The following is a 17,257-nucleotide window of genomic DNA, read 5'->3' on the forward strand; positions in this document are numbered from 1 at the left end:
AAATTTCTAAGCAGCAAAGCATTCAAGAGGTGACGTGGGTGCTATTAAGAGCATTCCATTTTAAAAGGAAAACAGAGCATAAAAGTTCAGAAAAATTGCAGCCTGACGATGCAGTAGAAAAGAAAAGCGCATTTTTTGAGGACAAAGCTTGCACTGTGCACCTGGAAAAGCCACAGACGGTCTTAAAGCCAGTCAGTTAAAGAAGCCAGGTGGTGGCTATACCCCACAAAGTCACAGGGGCAGATCTGCCCAAGACTCTGGGAAACTACTTCTTGCATCAGCATGACCTGGAGTCAAAGAAGATCATTTTGGAGCTTTAAAATTGACTGCCCCGCTGGATTTCGGACTTACATGGGCCCTGTAAACCCTTTGTTTTGGCCAATGTCTCCCATTTGGGATGGCTGTATTTACCCAATACCTGTACCCCCATTGTATCTAGGAATAACTAGGTTGCTTTTGATTTTACAGGCTCACAGGTGTAAGGAACTTGCTTTGTCTCAGATGAGACTTTGGACTGTGGACTTTTGGATTAATGCTGCAATGAGTAAAGACTTGGGGGACTGTTGAGAAGGCATGAATGGTTTTGAAATGTGAGGACATGAGATTTGGAGGGGCCAGGGGCAGAGTGATATGGTTTGGCTCTGTGTCCCCACCCAAATCTCATCTTGAATTGTACTCCCATAATTCCCACGTGTTGTGGGAGGGACCTGGTGGGAGATAATTTAAATCATGGGGGCGGTTTCCCCCATACTGTTCTCATGGTAGTGAATAAGTCTCACGAGATCTGATGGTTTTATCAGGGGTTTCCAATTTTGCGTCTTCCCCATTTTCTCTTGCTGCCAACCATGTAAGAAGTGCCTTTCACCTTCCACCATGATTCTGAGGCTTCCCCAGTCATGTGGAACTGTAAGCCCAATCACACCTTTTTTCCTTCCCAGTCTCAGGTATGTCTTTAATCAGCAGCATGAAAACAGACTAATACAAGAAACGTATCCCTACTCCCCAATTCCAAATATAGAGAACAGAATGGCAACTTTGGTACTTACTCACAACTCATGGTCACCAATATTCCCAGTCTACTTGTCTTCCTATACCCACAGAAGTCTGCATTTCCTAACCCTCCTTACACGTGAGTGGGGCCGTGTGAACTGTTTTGCCCGATGAACTAGCAGGTGATGTGTGTCACTTCTGATTCAAAACACTGAAGAGTTGGTGTGTAATTTTTATGCTCTTCCCTCTAAAACCTCCCTTTGACATAGGAACATAAGGTGGAAGAATTTCACCCTGAATGACTAAGGTGAACAGAATGTCAACCTGTATGATCAAATGGCACAAATTTAGAGATGTGTTTCTACAGCATAGTTTTTCCTAACTAAAGCAGTATGTACCCATCTATGTTTCAAATCCTTGGTAACTGTTATACAGGTGTTTTAAGAATATTAGAGAAATATTCAAAGAAACTTTTTTCTGGATGGACTAAGACTGCCTCATTATTTTCCCACTTAAATAATGGAACATAAGCTCCTGCTGTCAAAAATTTCACCGTAATACAATATTCGAAACCAAGTATTGGATTCCAGTAATAAAAAATGCCTGCATTTTCCCTCTTCCATCAGAAACTTTTTCACAAGGAGGAAAGGGTATGTGGAAACAAAGCAATATAAAATGTATCACATAAGTAAGAAGCCAAAAAGTTAATTTTATTGAGTAAAGTTCATTCAGAGCTTACACAGATCATAAGAATACTTTAGATTGTAACAGCTGAAAAGATCAATAGCTGACTGGAAAGAAGAAAGGAGGCAGTTTCTACTTTCAATGTAGAAAAAAAAAAATCTAATTGCTACAGATGTCTTGTAAAATCCTCAAAACAAGGTCTAGCCAAGTTTATTGTTTGGTAATTTTTTTTTTTTTCAAGGGGAAAAAAAGCAAGATTCAATGTGTGTACTACTGGTTACAACTAATACAACAGCTTGAAAAAATCATGAGACAAAAGCATAAATATAATATAAAACGACAAAATTTTAAAATTGTATTGTAGGAATATAACTATAATAAGTGGAAAAGATACATTAAAACCATCAGTGTGTTACACTTGTTCAAAACAGAACTCACAAGGCAGACGAAAACTGATGCAAGTTAAGGAAAATGGTCTGTTTTTAGGAAGCATGTCCAGACAGACACCACAAAGAAATGCCAACAGAGACTGTGGTCCCCTCTTGTTACTAGTAACGTGTGAAAGGTGGAGTGACTGGGTTAACAGCCTAAGCTTTCTCCAAGGATTTGTAGTATTCCATCAGCACAGTCCAAGCCTTGGGAGCCATGAAACCTTCAGGTGGTTTCTGGCCTTCTCGAGCAAGTTTGCGCATTCGTGTTCCTGAAATAAATTCAAAGTCTTCATGGCTAAAGGAGAGGAAAAAAAGAAAATTATTTCATAATTTTAGAAACTTATATTTTTAAAAAGCATTTGTTCCTTCTGTTCATATTAGATAAGCTTAATGAAAAAAATACTGAACATAGTACTTGTGAATATAAATCTGATTTCAAATTTGTCAGAACCAGAAAAAAAAAACAGTATGGAAATTTTTATTAAGACCATTGTAGAGTCACACGAAATTTTAAGAAATAATATAGCCAGTCACCATTGTACCCTTCATCCAGTTTCCTCCCAAAGGTAACATCTTGCAAAATTACAGCATATCACAGCCAGGGTATCAGTGTGGAAACAATCTACCAATCTTACTCAGACTTTCCTAATTTTACTTGTACTCATTTTTCTTATACACTTAATACTATACTTTATCACATGTGTAGGTTCATGTAGCCACCACAGTGAAGTTACAGAACACTTCCAAAACCACGCCCATCCCACGGGTTGCCCTTTTATAGTCATACCTGCCTCGCCCCTCTGCCCTCTCCTCCCCAGCTCCTGGCAGTCACTAATCTAGAATTAGATTTCTGTTTTTTTTTCAAGAAAACACTAAATCTAATTTAGCTAGCACAAACTGAAAACTTTTAAGGAAGTTACAACCTGAAAGGCTAAAAGAATGCTGAAATATTAAAATTGAATTTTTTTTTTCTGGAACAGCAAGTAAATAGCAATAATCAATACTATTTAATTGACAAGACACAACAGAGGTAGCGTTGATAGTTTTTCTCATCTTCACACATACAAAAACACACAAAAGCCCTCAAATCACTAAGCACAGAGCACATATAGGTATGGCATATATTGCTTACCTTAAATTCATCCTCTTCTTTCAAACATGGGAATCAACCTAGATGGCCAACTATGACTCAGCAAGCATTCAGAATTGCTCAGGTCACCAGATCATGAGCCTGTTTACTTCTAGTTGGTAGTTCTATGTTCCTTCCTCTCTTCATTATTTATAGACTTAACCTGAGAACCCAGTGCCATCATAAACTACCAAGTGGCCCTGGCTTCTGGAGGTATGCCAAGTATGTTTTAACTAATAATCACACTTCTACAAACCTAAAAGGAAATAATTAGAGGCAGACAAATATTATGCCTAAGACAGCTATGTGAAAGTCATTTTACAATAGCAAAATACTATAAATAACCTAAAGGCCAAAAGATCCTAAATAAGTTACAGTACAGTCCTAAGTAGAATATTACATAGTCATTAAAGTAAGGATGGGATAAGATGCTCATGATGTGATTAATGATAAATAAAATAACCAGGACACAAAACTATATACAAACATTGCTATGAACTCATAGGTGGAACCTTAGGGAAGTAATTAGAATTAAATGAGGCCAAAAGGGTAGGCCCCCCAAGATGGGATTAATCCCCTTATAAGAAAAGAAAGAGACAGGAGATTCTTGCTCTTTCCTCTACGTGAGGACACAGCAAGAAGGCAGCCATCCACAACCAGGAAAAAGGGTCCTCACCAGACACTGCATCTGCTGGCACCTTGATCTTGGACTTCCCAACCTCTAGAACTGTGAGAAATAAATGTTTATCATCTAAGCCTTCCAGGTTATGGTATTTTTTTATAGCAGCCTGAACTCAGACAAATATCACTGCTATTTTGAGAAAATACAGAGAGAGAGAGGAGAGAGAGAATGAATGAGCACATAAAGAAATATACCCTATGTACTCATTGTGGGGGTTTAAAAAAAAGAAGAAATAGGCCCAAATGTTAACAGTGTTTATCTCTGGGAAGTGGTCTTACAAGTGCTTTTTATTTTGTTCATGTTTTCTGCAGTTTTCTATAATGATCATTTTATCAATTATTAATATTATCAAAATCAAACAAAAATATCAATTATTATCAATAATCTTATACTGAGTAAAAACTTATTTTAAAAATCTCTATCCAAAGTGATCATTCTGGCCCCACAACAATTATAATGGCTATTAACACACCTGTAAATGACAGACATTAGCAGTAAAAAAATATCTGAATGGTGCTAAGGACATCAAATATATTCATATTCAATAAGTATTAACTAACCAGTGATAAGGTGGTTTATTATCTAAGTAGGAGCTCAGTAAATATGTGGTGAAATATGAAGGGATAAATAGGTACATGTATAGGAAAATGTATTGGTTCAATATAGCACCATTCATAGCCCTCAGTGACTAATCTTTATACTGTGGCAAAAAGGGGAATTTAGCTTTACTGAATACTGTGGTCAATTTGTGCCACTCCTTTGTTTTTTGAAAGACATTAATGTTTTATTCAAATGTAACAAATTAAGAATGGGTCCTAGAAGTGGGTGGCAGAGGGTCTTAAGACAAAAAACTAACATGCATTAAGATGGGATAGGAGTGCTGATATAAATAAGTGAACACATAAATACATAATATAAGAAATGTCAGTTACTGAAGTTTGGGCTACTTCTTCATTCCCTTTTATCTAAATCTGGACTATTCATATTAGAAGTTTCAGCACGCCCTTCATAACGATCTCATCAATAATCCTCTTCAGATCTGTCTTCTCTCTGACCTCACTTACCTCCACACTAGTCAGCTTTCCACCATCTTCCTTATCACAGTTCACTGAATCTAGCTATGAGCTTGTGGGCTATCCACTCACTAAGGTGGGCTCTAGAACAAGAAAGAAGTATTATTATTTCCTTAGTGATCTAGGTGGTATATCAAGCTTCTGGTTTCTTCTGTTTGATGTTTGTTATCTGTGTGCTCAATGACTCAACCGCTCATAGGGTTTATATGAGTCTTGGGCTTGTTTTGTTTTTTTTTTTTAAGACCAGTCTCCAAGCATCTCCTGTACCTGACCTACCCCTCTGTCTGACCACTGCTGTCAGTTCGTACAATCAACTTGACACTTGGTTCCTGGTCTAGTTCTACCTCTTAGCTTCACTACTGGCTCCAATTCTGGCCTTTCCAACTTGCCAGTGAGGAACCAGGATTTTAACAAATGCTCCATTCCCCTTTGAAACATGTCTAAGAGTTTTATTCTGGAATGCTATACATATATAATATGAATATAAACTAGTGTGACTCATTTAATCAGTCACAAGAAAAATCAGTGTCAGTGTTTTATAATCTCCTTCCTATTAAGCAGAAAGGTACTACTACTTTAATTCAGATATGTGACATCCTCCCCTAGTCATCCTGTCTATTCTCCCTATTCTCTGCATTACCAGGAAGTAGACATAACAAGAAGTAGACATTCAATTCAGTATTTCAACTCTCATCTTCTTAGGTAAAACACATTTTACATGTCTACACCAAATTATTAAAGATGATGGATAAACATTAACAGATAAAAGATTAACAGATACTGCTTCAAAACAAGATGGTTTGATTCAGAGAGTTTGTAAACGTAGGGAGTATCTCCCACCTCTATCATATTCAATGTGCAAGAAATGTCAAGTGGACCATGATATACGGGCCCATGCAGATGGGCTAGTTACTATAGTTCAAAATAAAGTAAACTATCATCTTTATATTACATAAAGGACTATGACTTAAGGGGAGAAAAACAAAGTTACTGCATGTGAAATGAGCCTAGGAAAATAAGCAAGGCTATGAGAGAAGAGATTTCAAAAACAATCAGGAGAGCTGGAGTTAGAAACAATTTGTAAGTGTATCAAAACTAAAATAAAAACTGAGTTTGAGAAAATGGGGAAGCTCTCCAAAGAAAGAAAACTCACCAAAAGGCAAAGCATTTGTCAAAAAGGTAGAAAGAGAACCAAGATGATTATATGTAGTCATAGAAGAAGGGAAACTTAAAAATGGTAAGGTCACAGAGGGCTTAGGAAGATGACCACATTAGGGAACAAAATACTGAATTTACAAATCAGAATTTAAATCTTCCTTAATAGAGGAGTTTTAATAGATGATGAAAGAAAGAGATGGAGCGGTGAAATGGCAGAGATACACAATGGAGTTAAAATGTGATTTTTTTTTTTTTTAAGGAAACCAGAGAAGGCTTAACAAGTTATATAGGCAGGAGAAAATAAGTGGCAAGAATGAGAAAGGGGAGAAGGATGAGCGCCAGGAAAAGAAACAAGAGAAACATAGGTTGGAGAAGGAAGGCCAGGATGAAGACACAGGGAGAGGGGCTTTGACAAGGAGGAGGGTCAGGAGTGATGAAAAGAGGAAAGAGAAGGTGGGGGCAGGGTGGAGAGAGAGAGAGAGAAATGATTTGGTGCTAGAAAAAGATGTCGTGGTTAATGCAAGACGGTCTTAATTTTCTCAATAAAGATGTCAGATTGCCTTCTGAGGGTGTGGAGAATCTGCGTGCGAATGAATATATAAAATAATCCATCAATGCAGTTAGTTGACTTTATCTCCAGGCCAGAGAGGTTACATCTCAGGACAAGACTTAGCGAGCAGAGCCTAGACAGGAAGTTAAGGGAGTTGAGTAGCTATGGAGGGGGTCCAGATAGCTTTTCAACTATATCCAAAAATGCTTGCTCTAGCCAGATGTAAAATTAAAAACTGGTTTGGTCAAGAATAATTTAACAAAATACTGACTGAATGTGCTTCAGTTCCATAGGAGGTTCACTTATCGGCTCCCTAAATAAACTTCATTTTGAAAAATTCTGATGCTAGAGCTTTCCGGTCATGTACATTTTAAACTCTGGTTTCAAAACAGAAAAACTTATCACTTGCATAAAGTGCTTGTTCTTGAAGGCAAAGAAAAAGAAGACAGCAGCTTGCTGGATGGCTCTGCCTAACTGTTTGGAAAAAAACCAGACAAATTAAAGTCCTTTCTTTCCCCAGAATGCCAAACTGTCTGAAATCCAGAAGTCTGCTTGCATTCCTTCTGAAATTGCAATTTGAAAGCAAGGTCCCTGGGTACCTCTTGTCCTGAAGCTATTTCACACTCCATCTGCCCTGCATGCCACAAGCATTTGTTCATCACACGAAATGGGAGTTTCCGCTTCCACATGGTGATGGTTCCACTCCACCCTGGCTACGGAAAACACATTTTCCTCTGCCTCATACTTACATTTCTATCTCTGGCACATAAGGATTTTAACTTTTTATCAGAATGTAGGTTCAAGGAGTTGACTCAAGAGTCACCATAATCAAATCATACTTTTCACAAGTACATCTTCATTCAAATGGACACTATTTTACAGAAATAACTAAATTTAAAAAAAAAAAACTGAAGAATTTCTGGAATGGGCTAAAATTATCTCTGAACTTCACCTGTGAGTAATCAGGAATCTGCCAGTAGCAGGAAAGGCTACTAAATATGGGACCTTAGGTTTTCACTACAAATAAATTCTAATTTGGGCCATTTCATTATACTAGTTAACCAATCTTCTATGGCACCTGGAAAAAGGAATACAAGTATGTTTGCTTTTTTCCTTCTCAAAACCACTTGGTTACAGATTCTTATAATCTACAGCAGACAGAATGCTAGCTCTTAAAAGAGAAGAGGTTAGAACAGCAAGGAGGGGGAAAAAAACCCAAATGAGCAGAATATGTGAAACCCTTCATAGCATACTAACCACATGTGGCCAGCATCTTGACTAACTCCAAAGTGGAAATGACTCTCGGCCACTTGTTGAAGATTTTAAATCTTTACAACCATCTGCTGTTTCTTACTCCACATACATGGCCATCACAGCCACCATTACAAGTTGCTCACATGGACAAGAGCTAGGGTCAGCAGATGGCCCTTCATGCGTATCTTTTCAAGGTTCATATTCAATTAGACCAGCTTTTTAAAAGTGCTAACTAGGCAACAAGCAATTCAGAGAAGCAAAAGGGAATTTCTTCTTTGATAGGATGAAAAATAATAGTGGTAACTTATAAGTGAATCTATTTTGAGTCTAATTAACTTTTTAATCTAACTTGAAAGTGGGTTACATCAAACACAGTATACATCAAAACACTAAGCATTTTTAAGACTGGGGTTAAAAATTCTCTTCAAAATCAGATAAACATTTACAGCTTTCTTTTTAGGGACTAAAAAGCACTGTTTGATATCATACATGACAAATTTAACAATTTTCATTTTCAAACCAAAGACCAACTGAAAGACATGAAAAATTGAATTATCTAAAATCTAATTAATAAAAGCCACTCATTTGTCATGTTTTCCTCCCCACACTCCAGTCTTCTACATAAAGGCCAGAGTGCAGCACCTATTAAATATTCAGCCAAATGGACTTCCAGGGCTGTCCTAAAGTGTACTGCAAAATCAACTCAATTTCTCAACAAAGATGATTTTTGCCATCCTCTTCCCCTTCCCCAGGGCAAACATCCCACAATGCATAGGACAGCCTCTCCAGAACAAAGCATTATCTGGCCCAAAAGGCCAATACTCCTGAGATTGAGAAACCCTGCTAATGGGTATAATAAGAAAGCAAGCTTGGGTTGATAGTTTTATAAAATATAAATTACACCCTCGCCCTAAAGGGGCAGAAAAGAAAAATGAAATCTCAAAGTCACAGGAAAAAAGAAAAGCAGGTAACAGAACAAAACATCACTATATAAGACATAGAGCTTTATAGTTATTTCCTCCTAGACCTCTTTACGGTAAGAAAGAAGGTCAATGACTGGACACAGCTCAGGTCTACAGCCTAAGGCAACATCATGTCCGGATCTCAGTGGCATCTGATGGTACAGACACAGAAAAACTATACTCTGTGTTTTTAAGAGGAGTGGGAAGAAATGGGACAAGGAGATGGATGCTACCTGCCCACAGTGATACCTAAGGACATGAGTGTGTGATGAGGAAGCCTTTTCCAGAGTAGGGGGGAGCCTTCATAAACTTCTTTATTCAACTACAACCAGTGAGACTTACGGCATAGTATGGTACCAGATACTGACAAAGAGCCATTAAAATGATTACAAAGAACTTCTAGTAGCATGGAACAATGCTCATGAAAAGTAAATTAAAAAGCAGGACACAAAACTCTATTATATTATAAACTCAACTATGCACAACTGTGTTAGATGAATGTATAAAGAGAATAAAAGCAAACCACACAAAAAGTATTGGTGACATAGGTGTTATTTTTCTCTTTTTAAATGCTCTCATAATTTTTCTCAAACATATTTTCAACTGGTTGACCTCTTAGGGAGCACTTATTCCATTTACCGCTTATTCACCCAAGAATGCACTGAAATCAGGGCACCCCACTTAGCCACAAAGAAGAAACTTTCTAGGAAGAGAGGTTTTTCAGAGTGAGCACAAATGACTGGGACCTATTTTCCTTCCACTGGAGGACAAAGGTACCTGTATGGGGAGACCTGGACTGCTCTACATAAGCACTAGGGAAAATACTCCTTCGGGAACTGTCTCATTTGCTCTTTTTACTTTTCTTTGGTACTGATACTTTACAAGAGTGGTCAAACCTGCTCAGGGCTTTAGAGAGAGAGAAAATGACCTTTGTCCTGCTTTGGGTTCAAAGCTACTTTGGCTTCCTGGCATTTAAAAAAATGTCTTCAACGTAGTCGATTCCAGCTCATTAGAATTCTACACTGGGGGCAAAGCCCAAGAGTACTGCTCTGTTTCAATTGCTGTTTACTGCTCCATGCATATCTCCCCTTCTCCCTCCCTTCTTTCTCCCAGATACTATGGTTGATTAAAAGCAGCATATGGGTATTGCTGGGTTTTATACCAAAAATATCATAATAACATCTCTTTAATGGTGTCATCTGTCATTCCTAGTATTAACCACTAAGGGAAAAAAAATCACTTCTATTTTGTTTCCAGAAAATGTAAGCTTCTCACCTCTCTAGAATGGTTTCAAGAGAGGGGCTATTGAAAGGATAAAACAAATAATGCATATTTCCATGTCATCTGTTTCATTACTGATTAAAGAAAGTTTCCCATCTTCTATTGTTAGAAAAAATATTCTAAAGAGAGCAAAATACAAAAAATCTTTTATTAACTGCTTTACGAAATGTAGAAGCAGACTCTTGCCATCCGAACACGTTTGGAATCAAAAGATTTGCTGTACAGAAAACTTAAAATTGTACACAATAACAATGGTGTGTGAAACACGAACTCTTCACTAATTCCATCACACTTTCATACCTACAGTTCTTTCTGTTAAAACTCTGCCCATTACCTGTGGAATTACAAAGGAGGACACTGAATTAAATTGCTTGTCTGTTTTGAAAGGGGGGAGGTGAGTAGATTTATGTATTTGATAAGAAAAAACAAAACAGCCTTCATTTAATATAACAGTTACACTACAAGTCCTACTGACTGTGCCTCCTGAAGATGCTTCGAAGTCAAGCCACTTCCTTCAATTTGCCCACTGCAACCCACCCATATGATACTGATACATGCCTACACACTCACCTCCCTGTCTTTCTTTCTCTTTTCTAAACTCCTAGGTCATTAACTTTTATGTTCCATGTGGATACTTTCACACTTGTCCTTGGTTTTACAAACACTACAAGTATGGTGATTTTATAACCTATATCTGGTAATTCTAACGTGAAGTCTCTGCAGGTCTGCTTCTGCTGACTATAGTTTCCATTTTTTTCTTGCTTATGGCACTTTGTTTCCTTGAATCCTTTGTCATTTTTGACTAAAACTGTTCATTAAGTATATATAAACATTAATAGGAGGAAGTCGAGACCTAGGACGCTGATGTGCTGCTCTAAGAAGAGTTTATGTTTGCTTCTGCTGAATGCTTACAGGCCTGCCTAGTCAAGAACCACAAAAAACTAACTTCACGACTTGAGGGTTTTTTGTTTGTTTTAATATCACCCAGGTAATGTAAGTTTGGTCCATATGAGGAGAGATTCCAGCTTTCGAGCTTAAAGCAGAATGTCCTGCTCACAGTCTCCTAGAACAGGGGAAGGAATCGGGTTCACTTCAGGTTCCCCCTTACACTTAATTAAGGTAGGAGGGAGTCTCAACTGAATGGGAGTGTCTCCTGTCGGGCTCTCCACCTTGATCATGACCAGAGTTGTATTTTCTGTCCCCAACCATACTACGAGGCATTGAAAATCAATACTCTCAAGTTTGCTAGGTTTAACAGGGCAAAAGCAGCTTCAGCACTCAGCTTATCTGACTTTTCAGCATTCACTTACTGGTTTTGGCCTCACAGTTCTTATCATCATCTTGTCAGATCCACAATACTTTTATGAAAATGTTTTATTTAATTCAGCATTTTTAATTTCTTCAGAAAGGCAATCTGTAAATCTAACCTACCTCTTTACCAGAAACCTGAATTTTTAATAACCAATCCACAGTCACACCACAGCCAACAGACACATGAAAAAATGCTCATCATCACTGGCCATCAGAGAAATGCAAATCAAAACCACAATGAGATACCATCTCACACCAGTTAGAATGGCAATCATTAAAAAGTCAGGAAACAACAGGTGCTGGAGACGATGTGGAGAAATAGGAACACTTTTACACTGTTGGTGGGATTGTAAACTAGTTCAACCATTATGGAAAACAGAATGGCAATTCCTCAAGGATCTAGAACTAGATGTACCATATGACCCAGCCATCCTATTACTGGGTATATACCCAAAGGATTATAAATCATGCTGCTATAAAGACACATGCACACGTATGTTTATTGCGGCACTATTCACAATAGCAAAGACTTGGAATCAACCCAAACGTCCATCAGTGACAGACTGGATTAAGAAAATGTGGCACATATACACCATGGAATACTATGCAGCCATAAAAAAGGATGAGTTTGTGTCCTTTGTAGGGACATGGATGCAGCTGGAAACCATCATTCTTAGCAAACTATCACAAGAACAGAAAACCAAACACCGCATGTTCTCACTCATAGGTGGGAACTGAACAATGAGATCACTTGGACTCGGGAAGGAGAACATCACACACCGGGGCCTATCATGGGGAGGGGGGAGCGGGGAGGGATTGCATTGGGAGTTATACCTGATGTAAATGACGAGTTGATGGGTGCTGACGAGTTGATGGGTGCAGCACAGCAACATGGCACAAGTATACATATGTAACAAACCTGCACGTTATGCACATGTACCCTAGAACTTAAAGTATAATAATAAAAAATAATTAAAAAAAAAAATTCTTATCAACTCCAGCTCCTACCATTCAAGAACTGCCTTATCTGGGCCCCGAATATCTCATCATCCTCCTTTGACTCTGTTCTACCTCACTCAGTTCAACCCTCTATGATCCTTCTCACCCAGACCTTGACATGCACAGATCCTTTTGTCCAGAATACTGTTATTCCCTTCTTCATCAAAGGAGTGCCGACTCATCTTCTGGAGCTCAGCACAAACATCACTTACTCCAGGAACCTATCCCCGGTACCTCAGACTTACTCAAACAAGTGCTGAGTTTTCCAAAGTCCTCTGCCAAGTACTTACCATCCTTAACTGTGTGGTCAGTGGTTTACTATCTGTCTTCTTTCCTAGAATTTAAGTTCCATAAGGGCGATGACAATATCTGCCTGTTTCCAACTATAGTGCCTACAACCTAGCAATGGCTTGCAAATAGTAAAGGCTCCAGAAGAAGTTAATAAATGAATAATGCAAAGTGAAGTCAAAGTTTTTACTAATTTCAATAGAATATATTGACCTCAATACAAGATCTAGTATATGTAAAATATATAATTTGCTTTTCAAAAATATACATAGTTATACTATACCTAATTATAATTCAAATGCATACTAGAAGACAACATGATAGAGTTTAAATTAGGTCTTATCTATTAATGATCATGAAGCAACTCCCTACAATAAAGTATGTGCAAAATTGACAAATACAGGATGAGACTCATTGGTAAATTCATGCAGTTATAGTCGGACTCTACATGTATTCAGAAGAAACATCAAAATTAATAAAAACAAAGCATTTTATGATCGTTTCCCAATACTCTAACAGAAATACTTGTGTATTGCAAAGACTGTGGCAAGAAAGGGAAAGGAAAGCATTCACACAAGAAATATTTCAGTGGTCAACCTGATAAGACTTGGCTATGAAGAGTGAGGGAAAAGGATAAAGGACTTGAAGGTTCTATATAGTGCGAATAAGAAGTAACTAAAGAAATGTAGGATTTGGGGATATTATGAGGGTAAAGGTAAAGCTGGTTTTGGTCATTTTAAGGAATGGCCAAAGAAGAAATAAATTTATAAAGAAATCAAAGAAGCAAGAAATTTAAGTAGAAATGTTCACTAGTGTGGCAGGCAGAATTCTAACATGGCCCCAATGACCTTTGCCCCCAGTGTTATTACCATCCTATGTTATCGCATGGCAAAAGAGATTTTGCATATACAATTAAAGTTACTCATCAGTTGACCTTAAGATAGCAAAATTATCTGGGTGGCCCTAAGCTAATCACTCAAATTTTCCTGTCTTGTAGCAGAAGGGAAGTCAGAGAGACATGAGGCATGACAGGGATGCAACATGAGGGAGGATCTACTGCTGAGAGGGAGGGGTCCACAAAAAAAGACCAAAAGTAGCCTCTAGGAGCAGACAGCAATCCTCAGCCAATAGCCAGTAAGAAGACAAGGACTTCAGTTCTGTAACTAGAAGGAACTGAACTCTGCTAATATCAAGGTTCAACTTGACAGTGGATTCTTTTCAGAGCCTTCAGATAAGAACCCAAGCTGGTCAGAGAACCCTGTCAAGCACACCCAGTCTTCTGCCCTAAAGAACCATGCATGAGGTAATAAATGGGTGTTATTTTCAGTGGTGCTTTGTTATACAACAAAAAACTAGTATGACTGGGAAACACTGATGTACAGGTTTAAAAATCACCCCCACAGAAACCACAGGAACAGATGAGCTCTCCCATGGAAAGTATATCTGAAAAAGCCTCGAAGGATGCCTACAGTCAGTGTTTTTTAAAAATGACACTAATAGTACATGATTTAAAGTATACTCTGGCATCAAACACGAAAGAAATACTGAAATAACCAGACAACAGGCATTTATGTCCACCTACCCAGTCATTTACAAATTTCCACAAGGCACTCTCACTTGTGTGTACTCTGCTTTTTGAGTTTACTATTTCACTAATCTGAATAATTCTGTATCTATCTACCCTAATACAAAGACTTACTTTATAATAGAGGAAAAAAATATAAATAATTGAATTACCTCTAAAAGTTTATTTGCAATATCTGAAAGATTGGACTTTAATCTTGTAGTCCTAAAACTAAATTTCCTTTAGTCCCTATTACAACTAATTTGAACCTCCTTAACTTTCTAAATATAAACAGATGATTTTTGTCATAATTCCTATCAACAATGTTTTGCCTGAAATCTTCATGAAGTTTGTTTCTTTTCTCCTAAGACTTGTCTTACATTGGTATTGAATCAAATAAAAAACAAAACAAATTCATTAATTACATAAAAGCTGGCGCTAAGTAACATCCATTAATCAAACAAAAGACAACCTCATCTGTGCATAATTAATAACTCTTTTCTCACTACATCAAAGGCTATCGCCTTTCCACAAAATTTTAATCACTTTCCAACGTATTACCATCAACTTAATTACTTTTGAACACAAACACAAAAAGTTAGAAAACTAAGGCAGTTTTAAAGCTTCCCCAGTTATTACCTATTAAGATTTTGTAACTCCCCAAAAATTCCAAGAAAATGAGCCACTCATGCAACTAATATAGAATTCATCTTTGGAAAATCTTATGAGACTGATGTAATTATTTAGCTTCTGAATGATTAAAAGAGAAACTTAAAGCAATACTACACAGTTATTTAACCAAATATCAAAGTTATCAAAGGCTTACCAGCACATCAGTCAACTACATACAGATGGGGTTTAGGGTCCTGCGTATGATTAAACCAACTGAGCATGCAGAGACCACAGTAATGAAACATTTCGGCACAAGTAAGTGTAAAAAAAAGCTCTACTCTTTTTAGTTTGGTTTTGTTTTCATAACTCATCAAAATGGATATTCATCTAAGTTTTAAGCATTTAGCCACTAGCAGAATAATTTTATTTCTCTCTCCTTTCTCTCCCTTGCCACTATATTAGCAACTTAAGGAAGTTAATCCTAACTCTCAGAAAAGATTGTGTTCATAATCCCTTATACAAAAACTAAATAAATTTTATGCTAGGTGAGAAGCAAAAGGTTTCTGGGCCCAGCATTTCACCTGACATTGTATGTTTTATAGATCTGTAGGAAGGCACTTCTACCCTTTTTTAGTGGTTTTAGGGTAGGGAGCTTTTAAAAGAACTACAAATTATAAGGCCTCTCCCCAGACTAAGTAAATCAGCACTTTTGACAATGGCCTACCATAAAAGGGCAGAACTGTACCCAAAACTTTTTTACTTCCCTTAATAATCAATTTATATTTTAAAGTTTTAATCCCTTTTGTGGTAAAACAGTTCAAAGTTTATTATAATTTATTTTTATTCTTTTTTTTTTTTCTTAAAAAAATTTTAAGGCATCCTTTGGTAGAAAAGGCCCATTGGTAGAAAAAATCCTTTTACAACTCTCAGCACACCACTTTTACAGTTGCACTTTTTAGACAGTGAAATCATACTAGGTGTACATATATAGTATATATGCCATACATATACATATTTCTTTTAAAGGCAAAAAAACTCCACACGATTTAGAACTATTTCTAAATGTTTACAAACCTAATTTTGTACAAGGGTAAAAATGTTCTAGTTTGTTGCAAATTTTTCTCTTGGTGTGGTTCAGAAGTATACTAGAATCTGGGCCACATTTCAGATCTTCAGAAAATATAAACTAGAATATCTCCTGTCTTGAATTATATAGGGAACAGTCAGGAGTCCTTTTACATTTGCCTGCCCCAGTTATGAAAGCCTTTTCTGTTCATTCACTCTCATAAGACTTTCCTGTATTTTAGCTACAGTTCACCTCTCAGAAAAGTCTGCTATTATCTAAAAGTATGCATTGTCTCCAGAATTATTTCTGTCATTAATGAGAAACCTAACATTCCCCAATTTCCACTGGTAATAATAGTACTTCTTTCTCCAGACAACTTATCATTTATTTCAAATAAATCAAATGACAACAAACTTTACATCCATTTTAGAAACAAGAGAATGTTGTTTTAATTTTTTAAAGGTTTCTTTTTCTCTTCTGTCTCCACTATTACAAAATGAGCCACACAAATGAGGGCACAGGGTCTGGGCTGCATTATTCCTAAATGGGGAACCAACTATGAAGTATCACGGCAAAGGATGGCAGCTTTCAGATTAATGGTTACTAGGCCATAGTCAATTTCCAATTAGTTCATATCAGTAGAGCTGACACTGATAAAAATGTAAATTAAAAAAATTACCTGTTTTGCTTGCTGAATTATCTGTTTGCTTGCTGAATGTGGATTGTGATTTGTACTAAAAGAGCAGGTATACTAATAAAGGTCAAGCACTAAACAATTCACATGTACAAGTACCTACTAAGGTATAAAAATGACTAGGTGCTCTAGATAATGCAAAGAGCTATACCTTTTGGGCTAAGAGTGAATCACCCTGTCCACTGCCTTTATTCCAGAGACATGGAAACAGGGCAGAGAAGACAGGACTCTCAAGTCACATAGCCAGGACAGAGCTACCTACCTGTCACACTACCACTTTAAACTTACAGAGTGTACTACCTATAGATGAAAGTTAATACAATTCTGTCAAAGAGAGACAGATACAACGGGTCTCCAAAAGGTTCATGGAAAATGTTCATTATGAAAAAAAGCTATGCATGGATTTCAATTTTTCACCAAAATAAACTCACACTAACTGATTATAACATGTCTGAACGGGATCCAGTTTGAGGCACTAGGAAGGATAAGACATCAGTTTGAAAAGAGCCCCTATCAGGGCAATATGAAT

The 17,257-nt window shown here is 37.2% G+C and overlaps 1 protein-coding gene across 5 annotated transcripts in view; it reads right to left on the reverse strand.

Moving 5' to 3' along the window:
• Positions 1-1,679: 1,679 nt before the first annotated feature.
• The window catches only part of PAPSS1 (3'-phosphoadenosine 5'-phosphosulfate synthase 1), a 103,641-nt gene continuing 88,063 nt past the window's right edge, over positions 1,680-17,257 (reverse strand). For 4 of the 5 annotated variants that reach the window (XM_005555626.5, XM_015450723.4, XM_015450724.4 and 1 more), the window contains one exon: positions 1,680-2,400. In XM_005555626.5, coding sequence (XP_005555683.3) covers positions 2,262-2,400 — 139 coding nt within the window. In that variant the 3' untranslated portion in view covers positions 1,680-2,261. Of the gene's footprint in view, positions 2,401-4,985; positions 5,073-17,257 lie in introns of those variants that run through there. The other variant, XM_045392723.3, reaches the window with a different exon arrangement.

The sequence above is a fragment of the Macaca fascicularis genome, chromosome 5 (assembly GCF_037993035.2).
Source record: "Macaca fascicularis isolate 582-1 chromosome 5, T2T-MFA8v1.1".
NCBI lineage: Eukaryota > Metazoa > Chordata > Mammalia > Primates > Cercopithecidae > Macaca > Macaca fascicularis.